This window comes from Lissotriton helveticus, chromosome 6, assembly GCF_964261635.1.
Source record: "Lissotriton helveticus chromosome 6, aLisHel1.1, whole genome shotgun sequence".
In the NCBI taxonomy this organism is placed as follows: Eukaryota; Metazoa; Chordata; class Amphibia; order Caudata; family Salamandridae; genus Lissotriton; species Lissotriton helveticus.
In genome coordinates this window covers 889,852,661-889,873,229 of record NC_136067.1, presented here as the reverse complement: position 1 = coordinate 889,873,229, position 20,569 = coordinate 889,852,661, and the positions used below count along the sequence as shown (strand labels likewise).

The 20,569-nt window shown below is 45.9% G+C and overlaps 1 protein-coding gene across 1 annotated transcript in view; it reads right to left on the bottom strand.

Moving 5' to 3' along the window:
* The window catches only part of ZUP1 (zinc finger containing ubiquitin peptidase 1), a 131,460-nt gene that overhangs the window by 28,868 nt on the left and 82,023 nt on the right, over window positions 1–20,569 (bottom strand). The window contains exons 6-7 of the mRNA XM_078648501.1: window positions 17,450–17,615; window positions 7,039–7,187 (exon numbers count right to left, since the gene is read on the bottom strand). Coding sequence (XP_078504627.1) covers window positions 7,039–7,187; window positions 17,450–17,615 — 315 coding nt within the window. The remainder of the gene's footprint in view (window positions 1–7,038; window positions 7,188–17,449; window positions 17,616–20,569) is intronic.

The following is a 20,569-nucleotide window of genomic DNA, read 5'->3' as shown; positions in this document are numbered from 1 at the left end:
AGCTAGATGGGCAAGTTTCCAGCTGGCTTATATCAGCCAGCGACATCTTTGCCCCACTAACTAAGTTCCCTCGCTCTCGCCATAACCATTCACATAAATGGTTCACTCCTCATCTCAAAACTTTACAGTTAGAACTTCGTCAAGCTGAACGCAGATGGAGAAGAGACTACTGCCCGTCAAGCAGAGATACTTATGTGGCAGCTCGCAATAGGTATAAATCCGCTATCTCTGCAGCCAAGAAAGCCTATGTCTCCGAGCGCATCCTGTCAGCCCCCTGTAAGTCGAAGGAGATCTTCAGAGTTCTGGACGAATTCACGTCTGACTCCAGAACGCTCCTGTCTCAGGCCCCTACCCAGGAATCTTGCAATGCACTTAGTACCTTTTTTTTTACAGAAGATTGTTTTGATTAAGGGCACTATCCCGGTCACCTCATTGGATGCTGATTCCGTCACATCCCCTCATAATGCTTTCTCTATTACTCAGCTCCCTTCACTAGACTCCATATCTCTAGCCAACCTGGCTGTCCGGATCAAGTCTGGCTCTCCTGACGACCACTGTCCACCTTCCATACTTCGTGACATCTGCCATTCCTTACCTGACTGCATCCTTCCTTTGCTTAATTCTGCTCTTCTTTCCGGGACGGTACCCAGCTCCTTCAAGGAGGCCGTCCTAGTGCCCCTGTTGAAGAAGCCTGGAGCCGACCCTGCCGTCCCGGCAAACTATCGTCCCATCTCTCTCCTACCCTTTTTCTCAAAAATCCTGGAAGCCCATGTCACTGCCTGCCTCTCGGGGTTCATCGAGAGTTCCACCTTTCTCGAGGCCAACCAGGCCGGCTTCCGTCCTTGTCATTCTACGGAGGCTGTGATCCTGGCTGTCCTAGACACCTTGAGAGACGGAGCTGACAAGGGTACCTCCCAGGCCCTGGTATTATTAGATCTGTCGGCCGCTTTCGACACGGTGGACCACAACATCCTTCTCCACCGTGTCGAACAGGCCGGCATCCAGGGCCTGGCGTTGGCATGGGTGAAATCTTTCCTTATGGGGAGATCTCAGTCTCTCAGCCTAGGTACATTCAGGGCCCCTAGGGAACATCTGCCTTGTGGGGTCCCCCAGGGCTCCTCTCTATCCCCTCTTCTTTTCAATCTTTATCTTCACCCTCTTCTTTCTTCTTTGAGGCAGTGGGACGTCCGCGTCTTTAATTACGCGGACGACCTACAACTCATTTTCTCTCTAAACTCTCCCTCTGCTATTCCTACCTTCCAGGCAGTTATGTCCCATATTTTTCAGTGGATGTGTCAGAACCAGTTGAAATTGAACCCAGGAAAGACGGAGCTCCTCCTGCCGGGTAAGAGCTCCGTCCACTGTGGTCCACACTTCTGGCCGGCAGAGCTTGGCTCCCCTCCCACCCCGGTAGCCTCGGTGAAAAGTCTTGGGGTCACTATTGACGCTGAGCTCTCTCTCGGGCCGCAGGTGGGGACGGTGGTTTCCTCCTGCATGTTCCAGCTACGCAGGATTAGGAAGGTGGCCTACCTCCTCACTCCCGATGCCTTGCTACAAGTCATGATGGCCCTTGTTCTCTCCCGCCTGGATTTTTCAAATTCCATCTATTATGGTTTGCCCAAATGTTCCATCAACAGGCTGCAAATCATTCAAAACCAGGCGGCGAGACTGGCCCTCGGGATTCCGAAGTGGCAGTCCGCCAAACCCCTCCTTGTCAAACTACATTGGCTCCCGGTCAGCCTAAGGGCCGCCTTTAAGGTTGGCTGTCTTATCTTTAAGTCTCTCTCTGGTTCTTGCCCCGCTTTTCTGAAATCCCTTATCTGACCCTACTGTCCTTCACGTAACCTTAGATCACTTCACTTACATCTTTTGGTGGTCCCCTCCTTTAAACTCTGTAGATCTGGGGGTCGAAGATTCGCCTTCCTCGGCCCCAAACTCTGGAACTCTCTCCCTCTCCCAGTTAGGACCTCCGGCACTCTTCCAATTCCGCAAATCACTAAAAACCTGGCTCTTCCCACAATCCTGCTAAATCCCCTCTTTTTCCTCAGCACCCTTTCAGCGCCATGATACCTCCGGTGACAGTGCGCTATACAAAATCCCCTTAACATAACATAACATAACATAACCTCACATGGTTGCATTATTGTGATGACAATTCAGATGAATACCAATGAGTCTGAAACATTTTCTTATGAGTCCCACTGCTTCATGACTCTCCTATCGCTATGGCCGACTATCCGCTGAGTCTCCAACTTCCCCTTGTAACTATGGGTGACCATTACCTGGGCTTCCAACTTCCACCCATAGCTATATGACCATTCCGACCGCGAGTTTTCAACTTCCCGCATAGCTATGGCTAACTTTCGCCTGAGACTCCAGCTTCCCCCTAAAGCTATGGCCGACTATCCTCCGGGTTTCAGTTCCAACTTCCAATATAGCTATGGACGACCAATCCCCACGTTTCCATTAACACTGAATAAATAAATAAAATGAACATTTCTATACTAACAATATCAGAGTGCGAACTTACTGCATTTACCAGGATGCAATGGGGTCAAACAGCACTGAGACGACAGCAGGGTGCTCCCGCCCCCCCTTTGCAATATCTGTAAAGTACCTAATCCTCAAAGAGAAATATTTAACACGCCATCTTTGACTAACAGAGGATTAGTCAGTCCTGGATTCATTCACAGGAGAAATGTGACGAGTTAAACACCTTCTTTATAGATAAAATCAGGAGGATTGGGATTCCATCAAGAGTAACCCCGAAATGGATTACAAATGGTCTGATTTAGGAAAATCTGGTTAAGTTAGTGTGGTATTTACCTATTTTATTGCCTTGTACGCTTCTGCTGTCTCCTATCTATTGAACGTGGAACACCCATGCACGCAGCTCTAGATTGTAGAATGTTCTTGGTGCCTACTACCAAGTCCTCTGTGTCATTTGCTGCTGGGTGCCCTGTGGGTAGGACGTGGCTGTATGATGAACCTAAAATAAAGAAGATCTTCCTGTCTCCCCTGCACTTCAAACTAGCGACGAGCGAAGAACAGTGAACCCTGCGAGACAAGAGAGTGAACTTCGTGGCTCACAAGGTATCCTGCGTGCCCTGAAAATCTACAGCTCCACAAGCGTCCTAACACAGATAAGTTCTGTTGCTCGAACTTGAGAGGGATGGGAGGGAAAGGGGCTAACATTGAGGTTCCTGAGGATCCTCAGTCAAGGGCCCTGCAGGATCTCAAATCAGCAAAAAGGAAAGCCAACTGTGATGTGAGGCACAGCCACACTTTTTGCATTCGGATTTCCTGTCTTCTTGGTTGCGCCGACACGCACAGCATTTCCAAGCTGGTCAACGTGCTGATGCCCTCAGCTTGTCCCACCATTCTGCGCTAATACGCATAGCTGACTAGGTTCAATTTTATTTGCGTGTTGGCTTCTACAATTTGACACATTTCTCTGCGCTGATACGCACAGCTGACAAAATTCAATCTTATTTGCACATCATTTCAAGGTATGATTTCTCGCTGATGTGCCCAGCTGTACATCCATTTTTTGACATCTTCTACTTACATTTGTTGTGTGCTGATTACGCTGACACACACAGCTTGAATTAAATATCTACTTATTGTATATTCCTTCGCTGATGCGCACAGCTGATCAAACATTACTTTACTCATTTACTACTAACTTTTGTTGCTTACCTACACTGACACTCAAAAGTATTCTTTAATGAGCTCTGCTTACTATGTTGCAAAAAGGAATCTCTGGCACATGCCTAAATATGGTGTAACTTCTATTTTACATCAACATGCAAAATGTAATGCCTCCACCCTTCTTTCTTTCCAACGCTGGCGATCCACTTTGCGCTGGTCAAAGTGGAAAAAAGTATTTCTAAACTATGCAAGGGTTTGTGATGTATCCTTAAGTGCTGAAAAAAACCCAGCACTATTATTACACTGTCTGGGGATGGAGGGTCAAGATGTGTTTGAACATCTTCCAGATTTGAACAACGGATAATCAGACCATCTCAATGAATTTGAAACTGTTCTTAAAAAAAAACTGGATAAACACTATCTCCCAACGCAACCACTTTGGGAAGCGAGTACAAAATCAGATGAGTCTGTTGAAACTTACATCACAGCTTTACGTAAAATAGGCGCAACCAGTAAATTCGATGGATCATTAGAAGAACGCATACGTGACCAGTTCATGCTTGGTTGCAACGTTGAAAAAAACCAAGGATGAACTGCGACAAAAAGATGATCCGAAACTTGATGAGGTCATTGTTCTAGCCAAAAGGATTAACCATTCTTTAGCTTGTGTGGAGGTATTAAAAAAGGAGAATGGGGCTTCTGAAGAGAAGGTTCACTCGGTTACCAAAAACCGTGTGAAGCCTGTTTGGAAGCAAGGTGAACTTGTTTGGAAGCCGCGCCTACCTAACAACATCTCTTCCAACTCCAGATAAAAAGAGAATGCCAGAGTGAAGTATTACTGTTGTGACCTGTTTGGTCACCTTGCTAATGACAAGTCATGCCCAGCACTCACTTCCAAGTGCCACAACTGTGGGAAAGTTGGACACATAGCCAAGGCTTGCAGAGCCAAGAAAATTAAGTCAAGTAGGCATGTCAAAGAAGCTCTCTTTGAGAGCGATGACTGACTGTGATCACAACACGCCGGACCGCGACAAATAACATGCGCGGCATCTCTGACTAGAGCTTTGATATATGTCAAACAGGAAATGTGAATTGAGACGGAGTATTCTGTGATTTCCTATCCATGCTGAGATTGGAATATTGGAGGTTCATGTTTGAATTTGGACATTGAAACCTAATTTGCATGAAGGACGTATTTATATGGAAAAGAATACCTTGTGCTAACTATATATGAATAAAGACTTGTCCAGGCCCTGAGGAAGTCTTTGGGTTACACCCTTTGACGAAACACGTGTTGGCTGTTTGTAGTACCAAGATTGCATCAAACAAGTCTTCTTGAACATCTTTGAATACGAAAATAAAGGACAAAGGACTGAGGACTACAAATTCTTATGGACACTTGATTTGAGCATAAATCTCTCGATTTACATATGTGAATAATTTTTAATTGCTCGGCGTTCCTCTTTGGGTTTTAAGTTATAATAACAATTAATCTTATTGTTATTTTTTTTACAGCGTTGGGTGGTCGCGGCTTTTGATTCCCCTCGATGCAACTCATGAATATATCTATCCTATATAGTCACTGCTTAGGTCATGCGCTGTCTGTACCTTACTACCTGTTTGTGTAAACTGTGATCACAATGACTTGCACTGTGGGGAGATTATGGCACCTGCTGAGAAAAACAAGAGTAGAGGTCTAATTGATGCAGTTCTAGTGAAGGACTGCAACATACGAATGCCCTTTGATTCTGGTGCAAAGATTTCTCTTATTCCCAAGAAATTCTTTGATTTGAAACTGCATGGGAAGGTAAAAATGTACAAGCCAGACATTAAACCATTAGCGTATGGTTGCCAGCCCATGAAGCTCTTTTGTTATTTCCTTGGCAACATTGAATTAAGACTAACTGCTGGGAAGATTCATGTATCATGCAGCGGCGACAGCATAATCAGCTGGTTTCACCAGGCTGATTTGGGGGTGTCTTTGGTTCCTGGGGGTGACCCCTGCAATGTTCTGAGAAACATCATCTCCCATTCGGTTCCCATAAATCATACTTTGTGTAACAAAGTTATCAATGATGTTTCAAGTGTGGGTGATTCCAGCTCTGCACTATGAGCTGAATTCAACTAAGTTTTTAGAGAAAGGTTAGGATGCCTTTCAGATTATATTCACAAAATTCCTTTAAAACCAGATTTTGTTCCTGTCACGTGTAAGGTGCGGAATGTGTCTTTGGCCATGAAAAAGTCCATGCATGCAGATCTTTAGAAACTAAAGGGTGATGGGAGTATCATTGAGACCGAGGCCTGTCTGTGGTTGGCTACAGTTCTTGCACGCAAGGCCTCAGGTGAAGTGCGCTTATGTGTGGACCTGCGCGCGCTCAACCATGCAGTTGTTGCGGACAGGTACCCTCTCCCTAACATTACTGAAATGCTAGCACAATCGAGGAATTCACGCATTTTCTCCACCCTGGACCTATGTGCTGCATATCATCAGGTCAAGATTGATGATAGTTCCATGGATCTGACTGCCTTCATTACCCCTTTTGGAACTTACAAGTTAACGCTTCTCCCTTTTGGCATAGTCACCGCAGCCTCTGTTTTTCAGAGGGCGATGGAAGACGTGTTGAGGGGTGTGGAGGGAGCCAAGATCTATCAAGACGACGTGTTGATCCATGGTTCTTCACAAGCTGAATACGATGCGAGACTGAGGTGTGTGCTTGAGCATTTTCGTATGAGAGGCTTAACTCTCCGTGAAAATAAATGCAAGTTTAATCTTCCCGAAATAGATTACCTGGGCCATCGCTTAACCTGTGATGGGGTCAGACCATAAGAGCGGTTAGTAAAAACAATAGATGAACTTCCAGTTCCACAATCCAGGGACGAACTGGTAACCTTCTTGGGTATGGCGAATACTATAATAAGTTTGTGCAACGCTTCGCATGCACATGGGTCTCTTGTAAAGAAGGGTGTAAAGTTTTCCTGGTCGCCCAAGTGTCAGTTGGAGTTTGAAGGAAAAAAAAAAAAGGATTATATACAATTCTAAAGAGAGGAGGTACTAAAAAAAACAGTTGGATAAGTATTTTTGAGAGACGGGGCAAGAAAAGATGATTTATTTGTGCCAAAAACTACCCAATTTCTACAGCTTTTTAGTAACTAAATGGTTATATGTGTAGTGTAGATTTTGAGTTAGTGTTTGTAGGCAGAATTTCTTACTAAAATTCACGCAAATTCAGAAAAGTTACTTTGCCAAGAAAACTAAATCCAGGTAAATTACTTAACAGTTTTCTTTGAACTAGGTGAGGAAATACCTAAGCGACATAAAAGGTTACAACTTTGCAAGAGTACCATTCATTTTCTTTCCAATTAAAAGGCACTTATTTTGAATCATACCTTGGTGCTGAAGGTAAATTGGAGACTTAGATGTACAGACTACCCTTTGACGGTCTCCATCAGAAGCGAAGTAATTCAATACCCACTGGAATAAGAGAGAATGTGTACCGCCAGGACCAGTGGGCTTGTGAAAGTCAACAATGCGGCACCTACAGAAAAAAATAGTTTATGAAAATAATCAAGCATATCAAAAATATAAAAATTGCAGAAACACAGATTTACCGTTTACGCATGAAAGGCAATCTTTCTTCAAGATTGCGACCTTTTCTGCAGCATGCTGTCCTTTTCTGCAGCATGCTGTTTGCCTTGTTCTTTTGGCACTGTTTGGCACTTTCCATTTTGCTTAGCATCTGCCAGTCCTCCTCAACCTAATAGAATTTAAAAGTATGCACGTCAATGGAAAGGCTATTTAGTAATTTGGCGTATTGCACCTACGCCAGTTTTCTTCCAGAAACATTTGGCTCCATTTTGAAGCTTTAACGACCTCAGCTCTGGGGTCAGAGCCTAGCCCAGGCAGCAGAGAACTATAAACGGTCAGTAGGTCCCGGGGGGGGGGGGGGGGGGGGGGGAGGGCACGGGGTAGCAATTTCCATAGAGCAAGAAAATGGATTGTTACTGCCTGATTTCAAGAACCTAGTTCAATAGTCTGGGGGCACAAAAAGCCTGATTGGCACTCCTGCTCCTCTTCGCTTTATGAATCTGTAGAAGAAGATAGGTTTTGTCTCTTCTCTTCCAGAGGTTTGCAACTTTTACTTAAACAGTTTTTTATTAAAGGTTGGACTTGCAATAATAACATGTACAGCATGACACATCCATGAGATAGCAGTTTCCGCCAGAGAATATTGAAACATAGGTACATCACACATCTGATATCCATCATACGGTTTATCATAAACAAACAATTTTTTATTTTTATAGATCATCATTTTCTGAAACTTGATTTACAGTCGGTGGGGTACAAATAACCCCCGAAGTGTGTTCCAATTACTCCACATTCTTTCACATTTTCAGAGGTTTGCAACTTGCCCCTAGGTTGTGATGGAACCCGAGAGCTGAGCTTTGTGGGTTAAGAAGGTCATTTGTGCCTTCAGCGGTAGGCATTGGAATTATTTCAGCAACAGTGGTGTGATCAGATTTTTCTGCTTTGGAGACTGAGAACGTTGTTATTGGTAGGGTAGCTCTGATAGATGTGATTAGGGATATGAGAAAGCTAGGTTGGAAAGTATTACCTCCATAGATTGGGTGCAGTTTTCGCCAGTCTACTGCTGTAACAAACCCAGAGATATGATGAATGGTACTCGCAGATATAGGGTGCAAACTCGTTTCAGAACAGGTGGAGGGGATAGTCTTTGGAACATGGAAGAAAGAATAAAGTCTTGTTTAGCTGCGGTTTTAGAAAGAAGACACCCAATTGATTAGTTTCTCTATACGTTTTTTGGGGATTGTTAACTTGGATGGATCGGCGGCTTTAAGGTGCAGCTGAGCATCTTCAGTGTACTGGAACATGGAAATATTATTGCCACGGATCAGTATACTCAAGAAGTTTGATCTAGAGGGTAATTAGATCCAAGCGAGAATTGAACCTTGAGGCGTGTCCCCTTTAAATTGCTTGTGATTGTATGATAGGCTTTTGTTTTCATGAATTTTCCTTCATAGTGGGAAGACTAACATTTCTAGGAGCATTACTGGAATTTCTTTATTACATCTAAACATGACAAGGAGTTAGGAAGCTGCTTGTTCAAACGGTATACCGTGTAGGTGTGTGACAAAGACTTAGAGAAGATGAAAAGCTTCACATTGAAGCAAAATCATCATTTTGACTAACTTCACTCAGGAACTCCTACCATATGTAGTGATTTTAATGCTAGATGTCCTAGTCAAATTTTAAAAACAGTTGTGGATCTTTATGAGACTTTAATTGACTTTAACCATCCTCAATGTGGTCCACATGTTTCAGCCTACTTGGTCCCCCTCCTTTCATAATATTTCTGCTTTAAGGCCAGCAATGATCGCTCAGCCTTATTAGTCTGAAGAGCCCTTACTTGATCCCTAGGTGTAGCCAGTTGCCGTTTGGTGCATCAAGATGGAGCAGAGTGGTTAAGGCATTCCAGGGCCTTAATGTCCGCTGTGAGAACTGTCTTGACCAGTCTGGCTTCCCGTGTGAAGGGTGATGGCAATAGAGGAGATGGTCTCCCGTATCGTGGCTTTGAAGCCATCCCAAAGGATGGATCCTGACATCTCGGAATGGGTATTAGTGTCAAAGTGCGCACCGATCTCTTCTGAATTTCAGCAACATCAACTGGATCACTGAGCAGATGGGGTGGGAAACACCACTGAGCATAAGCAGGTGCAGTAGATCCAGATTTAGCTAGGGTGACCTTTATGTGGGCGTGGTCGGAGATGGAAATATCTAAGAGGCAGGTAGAGTCTGTCCCGTAGCAGTGTGGGAGTGATTACGAAGTAATCGATACGCGAGTATGAGCAGTGGCCGTATGAATAGAAGGAGTAATCACCAACCCCAGGGATATTATATCTTCAGGCGTCCCACAGTTGGGGTCACGTTTTAGGGCAGTAGACATTGCACCCAAAGAAGCAGCATTACGATCCATTTTAGGATCCCACACTAGATTGAAGTCGCCCACCACGAGGTCCCCAATGACATGTGTCACATGAACTTATAGGGTGGTTCTAGGGTATGTGTCGAGGGCTTGATTAGGAGCCTAAATGTTCATTAGAGTAAGGGCCTGGTTCCCCGTTGGACAGTGAGTTTCAGGAAGCGGCCGTTATCCCACACAAGTTTTAGTATCTTCGAGCAAAAGAATGCCTTGCACAGGATAGCATCGCCAGCTGTTTTAGTCGTGACGTGTGCCAAATAACTAATCGGATATCTTGGGTGGAACATGTGGGGAGCGTCTTGGTGGGGTCAGTGAGTTTCTTGCAGGAGTAGAACATCGGGGTCCTGCATAAGGAGGTAGTGTCACCCCTGGTGCCTTTTGTTAGGTGCGTTTAGTCCTCGTGTAGTGAGGCACTTAACATGGCTGCTGCCAGCCATAGGAAAGAGAAGTGTTATGGGCCTTCAAAGGATGCAAGAGGTGTCACAGAGAGAAACGCAGACAGATGTCGGGCCCAAAACCCTTGTTGAAGACAGGGGTGGGTGTCCAATGTGGTCAAAAGGATGAGGGAAAGGAAGCAAACTTTTGCCAAGTGCCCTGTGGTGTAAGTATGAAGAGTTGGCATAGGAGGGTGGGTGTTGTATTGAGTCTCCCCAATGCACTCAATGACCTAAAAGGAATAAAAAGGAAGTTAGACAGCAAAACACTCGGTGGCTAACAGGGATGAACTGCTCCATTCAAGTCCTAGAACGGCCAATACTCTCGACGGGAGGCCATTCAAGAGAAGTCACTCCCCTACGGATTGAATCGAGGGGGGTCGTGAAGATGAGTGGAGGTTCAATGGCTCCTGGTCCTGCTGCATGCAACAGCTGGGCAGGAAGCAGCCCAGAAAGGGCAGTAGCAGCTCTGGGGTGTTAGGTTAGTTCGTTCTCCTCTGGGTCCGCCGCTGCCAAGACTAGCACAGAAGGCACAACGAGAACTCCTGGGGGCATGGAACGAGCCTCAAATGGCAACATAGTGTGTCTGGTCTTGAAATTCTTCAAGGGTGCAGACATGTGGCAGAGCAAGTCTGGAGAGGGCACCCCACTGGGAGATGCCAGGCAAGTATCGGCGGGAAATTTGGTCTAGACAGATCCAGGTGTCGAGGGGATGGGTGAGGGTCCTCTTTTCAGATTGCGAATGTGCTGGATGATACCCAGTTAGGCCTCTTGGGAGGCCTGTTCCCTCTTGTGTTTGTGGAAGAGTGAGGCCTGCATTGCAGCCCACTGTGGTTACAGAGGTGCCTGTTTGGGGAAGGAAGGTGTGTGCAGATTGTCCCCCTTCGAGTCGGGCACCAAGCACAGGTGTTTGGCCTTTCTCAAGGAGCAAAGGGCTCTGTACCTGTCCAACCAGGTGAAGATGATAGCGAAGGGGTGGCCCCACTGATATCAGATGTTAAGGTCTCTTCGTATGTCCGTGATGGGCTTGAAGCTCCTGCACCTCCACAATATGATTGGCACGATGTACTAGAATAATTGGACTGAGTGTCCTCGAAAGACTGTGTCTACCTTTTTCCTTGAGGCCTGGAGGATATCTTCTTTTTCAGCGAAATGCACTCTCGCCATAATGTTGGGGCAGCATCCGGGTGACCCGGAACTGGTGCCACCCGGTTGGCTCCATCTAGTGTCAGCAGGGAGGCATCATCATCGCCCCGGATCACATGTAGGAGGTCTGCAGTGAAGGCCATTAGGTCTGTGCCCTCCGCCCCTCGTGGGAAGGCCCCTAATGCAAATGTTGTTCCTCATATTCTCCAAGTCTTCCTGTTTCAATTTCAGTTCAATCTGCTGCTCCTCCAGAGCAGAGAATTCTTACCACAGTGTTTCCTGTTCCTCCGAGCATGCATCAACAGTACGCTGCAGGTTGTCTATGCCCCCAACTATTTCAGTGACCTCACATTTGAGCTTGTGCATGTAAGTCTTGACATCGGATTTGAGATAGCCTATTTCAGACCTTATTTCCTGCAAGAACTTGTCCACATAGGCACATGGATAGGTACAAAAAGAGCATTGTCAGAGCTTTTTCCTGAGGGGACATTGGAGGAATATTTGCAGAGGATGACTTCTACCACGGCAATGTAACCAGGTTGTCTCTGGTTTGGCTGCGGGAATTGTATTTGGAGGATCTGCCTCGAGTCATGTCAGTACAGAGTGAAGCACCTTGATTGGTCCAGAGCAGAAGATTTTAAATATTGTAGGAGAATATGGTGTTTGAGTCAAGGTGGTGTAACCATGGGTCTGTTCTAGGCCTCTCCGCAAGACGTGTGGCAAGTGAGGGAGATAATTCCCCATAGGATGCTTTAAATTCCTGTAGAGGAGGTATAGCGGGGCGCCAGGCACGACAGGGGGCTTCCCTTCATGAATGACCAGACCCTAAGTGTCCGGGACTATGGATGGCACAGGTCTAGAAAGAGGATGTGGGCAGGTCTGCGGTCCGGTGCCCGGACAAGGCACTCAGATCCTGACCCCAAAGTGGTTGCTTCAGCTAGTGGGTAGAGGAGTTGCAGAAGCGCATCCAACAAAATTAGGGTGGTTCTAAAGCAGGCAGGACATGCAGATCCGCACGTGGGTCCCAAACGGTGGGGGAGCGGGCAACTGCTCAGGGACGGTCTTGGTGGGTGGCAAGGCCTCAAGGGCCCCTCATGGGATATAAACGTCCGCCCACTTGCTAGTGAATGTAGCAGCCGGCCCTTAGGCAAAGGATAGGAACTCACCAGGCGTCTAGCAAGTGCACGCTGTTGAGATAGCATGTGGGGACCAAGTCGATGTTAGGGGCAGGTGCCGGTACCGGGGAGCCTTGCAGGCTGTAGGCAGCTTGTGGTGCAGACAGAGACGTGTACAACTCTATGGGTGGGGCAACGAGGCCACAAAAGACATTTCCCCCGGGGTGCAGTGCGAGGCCGCGATGGTGAGTTGACATTGTCCCAGGATGGCCAGGGGACCACCGTGGTACCAGTGCTTTAAGCTTCAACATCGGTGGGTATTAAATCACTGCATTGGCTTCCAGTACAGCAGCGTGTGGAGTTTAAGGCCTTGTGTTTGGTTCATAAAGCGCTGTATGGAGGTGGTTACATAGTTACATATACGCCCAGGTATCGAAATCCCACGACTCCATTTGTAATGGATAGGAGCTTGGGACAACTGGAGGTTCACCGCTAAGAACAACCAGCACTGATTTACCCCAATTAATGGCGAAGCCTGAATACCTTCCGAATACAGCCATTATATCAAGAAAACTGATCAGGGACTCTCTGGGGGACGTAAGATAGAGCAGAATATCATCCGCGTACAGAGAGATTTTATCCTTCCACTCAGAGGTCCATCTCAGCCCTAGAATCGTCCTATCCCAGCACACCCATGCGGCACGAGGCTCAAGTTTGTACGCAAACAGCAGCGGGGAAAGGGGACATCCCTGCCGAGTGCCCATTCCCAAAGGGAAATGATCCGATCTATGGTTGTTCACCACCACTCTGGCAAGAGGGCCCGAATATAAAAGGCGGACCCATTCGATGAACTCTTGCCCCTTTCAGGCACTCCCAGAATTCGAACATTATTCTGCCGCGCCCCACCTTCGAACTCAACCAGTTTACGATCCGCGAGAGTCCTCGAAGCCTTAAGATCACGTACCTCCTGCTGCAGTTGGTTGACATCGTCAATCAGGCTGGTCGGTTTAACCTCCAGCGACTTCCCTTTCTCACTAGTCTTTGTGAGATCCGCTCTAATCAGCCCCACCTCGAAGGTAAAAGTGTCAAGCTTGGTATCTAGGGCTTCCATTTTCTGGCACAGGGATGTCTGAACACCCGTTATAGCTGGCATGAGATCTGTGAGCGTTGGCTCCACCACTCCCCCTTGCGGCCTTTTGGCCTCCACCGGGGAGCCCCTCGGTAAGGTTTATCGGTCCAGTCTGTTGGACTGAACATTCCTGGACCCTTTAGTGTTCCGAGACAAAGCTCTATCTTGGTCCGTTTTAGTTGCCATTTTGCTCCTTTACCACCACCAACGCCTCAATTCTGGATGATCTCGTGCAGCGTGCCCCTAGCTCAGTATCTCCTAGAGGCGGACCTGCCAATACTCCACCGGGCAACCTACTGTCAGTGTGTCCCCTCTGGACTTGTCTGCTGCACCACCGACGGGAGCCGGGTCCGATCCTCCGGGAACCCACCACCGCACAGTCAAGAATTGCTGATTGTTCGGTGTCCTCAAACAGGTGCTACGTGACCACTTAATGTACAACTCCTACTGGCCCTCCGCACCATCCATGCCTTGCCCGGTCTCAGGCACCCTGCTGTGGGATCCGGGCATACTAAGGGTTATTTTGGCACCCCATTGATGTGTCCAGGGTCTCTCTCGCTGCTCCCGGGGCTCCCCCGTGATCACAAGCCTTGTCGTCACGTGCCCCTTCGTATGAGGGGGGTGCCATCCAGGGCACCAGTTCAGTTGGGCATCTCGCAGCGAGCTCCGCCGTGTCTGCCGGTTTTCCATGCCTTCGGGAGCGCCACACGTGCACGATCCCCAGTCTATGGTGCTTCTGGCCCCGGGAAGGTCATTCGGGGTAAGCCACTCGCTTCCCTAGTTGGAAAGCTCTTTCCACACCAAGGCGATACGATCCGCCACAATAACGGGCCTCTCTTGTTCTGGGGTCAGGCGCCCTGCGTTCTTCCGGCCGGTCCACCTCCCCGACGCTCGATCCCCATGGGCATCGCCACACAGCCCCCGGCGCTGTTAGGAGTCTCAGGCCACATGGTGTTCATTTATCTGACGATCGGGCGGGGTCGGGTCCACAGCGTCTTCCGGCCCCGCTGTTGACACACTTTGAGGCGGATCCCCCCCCCACTACGCGAGGCCCCGGTTTGACTGCCAGACCAGGCCTCAACCTTCCAGGCGACGCTGCTCCGTCACCGAGCCTCGGAGGATGCCCGTTCTTCCGCCGGCGGACACCGCTTCTCGTCGCACACACGGGGTAGGACTGGGGGACCAGGATCAATTCAGGATATTGCGGCGGGAGGGAGGGATCTGTGCAGCCGACCCTCTAGGCGGCCATCTTGGTAGCCTGCTTGGCTCCTCCCGTGGAAAGGATTTCTTAAATGAAAAATATAGCTGATTTTAAACAGACACATTTTATGAGCTAGTTACCACGGGCTGCCTATTTTCTTACTCTGCATACAAAAGTCTAATGGATATAGTTGGGGTTACTTTAATTCATCAGTGAATGGAGCAGAAATGTCACTTTTGTTTTGCATTTGTAAAAAGCACCTAAATCCCCGAGGCATTAAAGCGCTGAAAAGGTAGAGGGACAGTAAGGGGGGGGGTGCCTAACCAGAGTAAAACAATAACACAGACAACTTTCCATAACCAAAAGCAATGTTTTCACCTGCCTACGAAAAATATGCTGCGAGTTAAGGCTCCTAATGCATTCCGGGAGGGAATTCCACAACTGAGCAGCCACCACTGTTAAGACACGTTCGCCCATCTAACTTTCTGGGACCTGGGAATCATAACCTTATGCTGTCCTGCCGATCTAAGAGACCTAGTGGGAACACACCAGTTGAGAATGGATCTAAGGTAACAGGAACCTTGCTGATGTAGAGCCTTATGAACCATACACAGGGCTTTGAAGAACATCCGCTTCCTCACTAGTAACCAATTGAGAGTTCTCAAGCCCTCCTTGACAGAGAAGTGTTTTGGCAGACCTAGGACCGGTTGAGTTGCAGCATGTTGGATAATCTGGAGCTTAGTTAAAGAGTACTAATTCACATTTAGTTAAAGGGCATTACAGTAGTCCAATAGCAGTTTTAAAAACATTGTTCAGATATATGATGCTGAATAGATATGCTAAAGATTATATTTTTGTAATGAGGAGAGCCCGGCCAAGCAGTGGGCAGAACGACCAGAGAACTGGGGGAATGTGACAACCATCGTTTCCCCTCTTCTTTCTCAACAGCAGGATGAGTGGAATTGCCCAGACATACAAGTGTATGGCGAAGACGAAGAAAAGAGACACCGTCCCTTTAACTGGGAAGACTGGTCGGTAAACCATGCCCACAGTGATGACGACAAGGAGGCCTGGCCCACAAGAACAGGAAGAAGGCGGAAGTCAGAGTGTGGCATCACCGGAGGAGTCGAGGAAGCGAACTGAGTCGAGAGCAGAGTGAACCGGACGGTATCGAGAGAAGGAGAGGAGGCAGCGTGGTCGCGAGAAAACAGGGAGCCAGGAGGCCAACGGTCTCTTGATTCGCCCAGCCACGCTTCAGGAGGAGCGTGGGTCTCGCAGATACGCAAGCATTTTGCGGGCTGGGTGGGTAAAAAGGAGAGACCGGATACTTAAAACCAGGGGTCACCATTTCCAGGTGTTCCCTCCCTGAGCACTTTCCTCACCTATTTAGAAGTGCTGTTCACTGTGTGACCCCTCACCCCCCCCTCATCATGTAATAGCGCGCCATACTCATACCAAGTCCTCTTTTTGTTTTGTTTCCACGTTTCCTCGTCCGGACGGACTCGGGCTGGAGTGGAGGAGAAGAGGGAGGACCTCATCAAGGGACTGGGAATATAATGACAAGCCACCACTATCACCTATACCCTACTATAGACTGCTTACTCGAAGAAGGCGTGTGCTAAATCCAATAAAAACATCACTTTCACGACCTAGTCTCCCGTCCCTTCTTACAAACCCGCAACAATTTTATTCGGAAAATCTTGCCATCCATGGGAAAGTGAGAAACTAGTAGTACTTAGCAAAAGACAAAAAAGATTCCTCAATGGACAAGCAGAAATGACAATGAGCCCCCAGAATGCAGAGCAACAAAGGTGGCTTTGTGATAGAGTGTGAAAGGCAGTAATGTTTATGCATTTGTTCTGGCAAAGCCCCGTTGTTATGTGTTTTAGTAAAGCAGGATATTGGAGTCAAATGTTTCCCAGTGACAGAGTGCCATGAACTAACTAGAAATAAACATCCAAGTGTGGTATGATTCCACTCAGTCGCTTTTTTCTGTATTCGAGTGAAAATTTTCCTAAGGGAATTAAAATGGTAATCACACTTCTGGAACCCTGTCCCCCCCTCCCCCCTTTCTAGTCCCCGCTAGAAGGATTGGTGCTAAACTTTCCATGTAGGAGCCAAAGTGGATACACTTTTATTGTGCACGTTTCATTTACATTCAACAAATGGCTTCAAATTTATCAGCAAAACAAAAAAATGCCTTTCCTACGCTAACTCTGACCTAACTATAACTACACATTGGCAAAAGCATTGTGTAATATGGTTTACAAAATGCTGGGTGATTCAGCGAAAGGGGTCTGTCTCTACAACACACTTACAGAACAGTACTGCAGAGCAACAGAGCCAAAAGGTGGTTTGCAGTAGATAGTCGAAACAGATTTAAATGTTCTGAACTTGTGCATTCCACTTCAGAGAAAATTAGCCCTTTATATGCTGCAAAAACAGTAATCTTGAAGAAAGACATGCCAGACAAGAGCCAATTCTTCTGATTATGAACAGAATACCACAATTTTCAATTAACCTTCGCATTTAAAGAGAACTGAAGAGCCCACCATTCTATAGAACATTACAAAAGAGCACCAAATGTAATCATGAACTCTTCCCATGTCTTCGACAACGTACACTTTGCAGGGAGACTCGTATAAGCAATTTTCACAACACACGATAAATCAGTTCATGTGGTGGTTTCAAAAACAGAACCTGTAACGCCATAGGACTGAAGATGGCAGACAATAAAACAGAAAAACGTTACTTATAAATATTGAACTTACTTTAAGTTAAGAAACGTCAGGAGTGAATAGATTTCACATGCACCAATCCAGGCCTTTGTGCCATTTAATTTGTAATTAAAATGTGAAGCCCCATTAGGATCAAACCCTTCTTTCCAGGCACTTTCAATCATTGATTGAATTTTTGTAATACAGGGAACTGGCATTCCTGAACAGAAAAAGTATGGTACATTAAAGTTATATTGTGAAGGAAAAACAGAATCGAATAAAAATGCACAAAATAGTTTCTCAGTAATGTATAGTTATCTTACAATAACAAATTGTGAGACCAATTTTACAGAGTATGCTTCCAAACATAAGCAATACAAGCTTACGTGGTTAATGTTTACAATTTGGAGGTGTCATTAAGTTTGTCCACATAATGCAAACTAGACATACAATCATGATGTACTAATCAAGTTCTTGAAGTCTATTTTCATCCTAACAGTTTAAGAACTTGATTTTTATCACAGTCATTACTGGATCTTCTTGTATTTTGATACATGACCTTCAGTAAGCTCCCTTAGTTTCAACAAACAATACCAATCTGAGGATCTCGGAAGGGATTTACCAGGTCATAAAGTAGACTAAATTGAGCAAGGTCTGTGTTTGGAGCTTTAAGTATTAAAGCAGTTTCCTCAACATCTTAAGCCAGAATTACTTGAAGAGCAATCAGTTTTACCACCTGTAATTTCAAACGATCACCACGTGTAGGACGAGATGATATAAAACCTCTGGTAGCGTAGAGTCCCCGTGCCAGCAGCTCATTTGCAAGTTCTCAGGTACCAACTTCTTAGACATTTGGTTGGTAGTATATTGCAAATCAAAGTGGGGACTGTGCAAATGACTGAGTAAGTAAAGTAAACCTTGTTCAGAATGTTGAACTAGATTAAAATAATTCTAGAGGGAATATGGCCTGGGCGATGACCTGTTTATATGTGCCACAGCTGAGGTTCATCGTCATCTACTTTCCCCAGCAGCACACTAGCCCTTGTTCTCTTGTTAATTACCGTCATAAAAAGATTCCCTTTGGGTATCTAATTTTCAAAACACCAATAGTTACAACCACATAGACAGATATTATTATAACAAAACAACCTATCAATTGAAGCAATGCAAAAAATATTATAAAAAACTATAAACACTAATATATTCAGCCTGCACAGTTTATTCACATTAAAAAACAGTACAATTGAGACATAATTAAAATTGGGAACACAGACAATATGGAAAAGGGACACATTATATACAAACAAACAAACATTTCCTATTATTAAGAAAGAGGAGGTACACAAATAAGGAATAAATTCCGCTCCAGTCAGAATTATCCTTGATCAATATGTATTGTACTTCTCCCCTTGTTTCAACGCGTTTCGACGGACACTTAATGTATAGCCGCCTTCATCAGGAATATATTAACTGTCTTCCCAAAAGATTTCTGTAAAGCAGAACCGCTTTTACATTCAGAATATAGAGTCTCCTTATATGAACTAAAAGTCAGCTTCCAGCGAAACAACAGATTTCTGATAAAGCTGCTCAACAGATGGTCATGTAGGGGCTCCCATCAACCGCTTTCTGGGTTTCGTATATTTACATCCAAGGTGCAGAAAAAGATCTTTTCTCTTACTATTTAATACTCGTCCCATGTATTTCGGATTTTCTACGATGTCTGTAGATATGTATTAAAACGTATAAACGATTCAAGATATAACTGAAGTGCACGCGGTGGCCATAGCGAGAAACATGTGCGTGTAAGTTGTATATACACACGTCTTCTTATTCATAGAGCTATATTCAAAGTGCGCAATTGGCTCAGAGATTGAGAGCTATGTCCAGTCTCTCACACACTTCTTTTTAAGGGTGTATGTAGCCTCTTAAGTAAAAAAGCGCCAGCATCCCGCGTGCAAACCCGATGGCTCTACGGCTCTTGTTAATTACCCCTCAAGCAAAAACTACTATTTCGTTTTTCTTTTAGTTATATGACAAGTGCTTGGCTACTTTCTTTAAAACCAAATAAATAAGTCGCAGGAGCCCTCATCCGAATGGGAGGCAGATAGCGAATCAATCTGCAGATTCCTCACCGAGCCTATCAGAAATAACTGAAGGTAAATAACTTGCTCTTCTGATAGAAGCTTCTATCTGCAGATAACCTAACTCTTGAATAAACATCCAAGCTGTAGTGCACAGTAGTAATTCTGTCAGAGATAGCTTGTCAAAATGTCTGTCCCTGGACGATTTAGAGACCAGACTATAATGCCTGATCACAGACAATAATGCACAACACACTGTGGCCATCAAGTGTAATCAAGATCACTTACTCATGGTACTGACAGTTTTCTTAGAACCACAGGATGCAGATTAATGGACAGGAATGTGTACTGATGCTAGAAGTCCCAACTCAGGTGAAACAAGCCGTCCAAGGCCCCTCATAGCAAAAACTGGAGGGTGAAAAACAGGTTCAATAGGGTAGTCCCGAGAGTAGCAAAAACGTCCACGGGAGGGGTGCAGCAAAGGGGGAAGACAGACTGAACTATTACCTGATGGAAATGCATCTTGAAATTGGCAATATGGTGCTGAATGAGATGAAATGGCTGTACGCCAGGTAACCTGCCACATAATGAACCACCAGCCAGTCATTGTGATCTTGAGCTCAAAACAAATGGTTCACTGCCTTCAGACATGGGCATGAGCCCACACCACCCTGCCTGCTGGCATACCCTTTTGTAATTTCTCCAATGGACTTTAACTAACCCACGTCGGATAAGGGGCCAGGCGATGATAAACCGCTAGCCAGGAATTATGATCTGTGTGTAGTTCCTATATATCCTATACAGGATCTGAGCATTTGGATAAACTGTGGGATTGGTGGCAGACTGGTTCCGTGCACCCCCACCGGATATGTTAGCCTGTCTTTATCAGCTCGCTCACAGTGCCACTAGAATCTTCTTTTATTGGAGAGAGAATAGTTTCTGGCAACGTCAGAACAGGACAACCCTGATCCCCCCAGGATCGTGGAACTAATATTCCATTATTTCGCTCAGTCACTCGTGCTCACTTAGTTGGTCTCAGAGATACACAGAATAAACATACAGGGCGTTTGTCAATAAGAATTTATTGAACAGT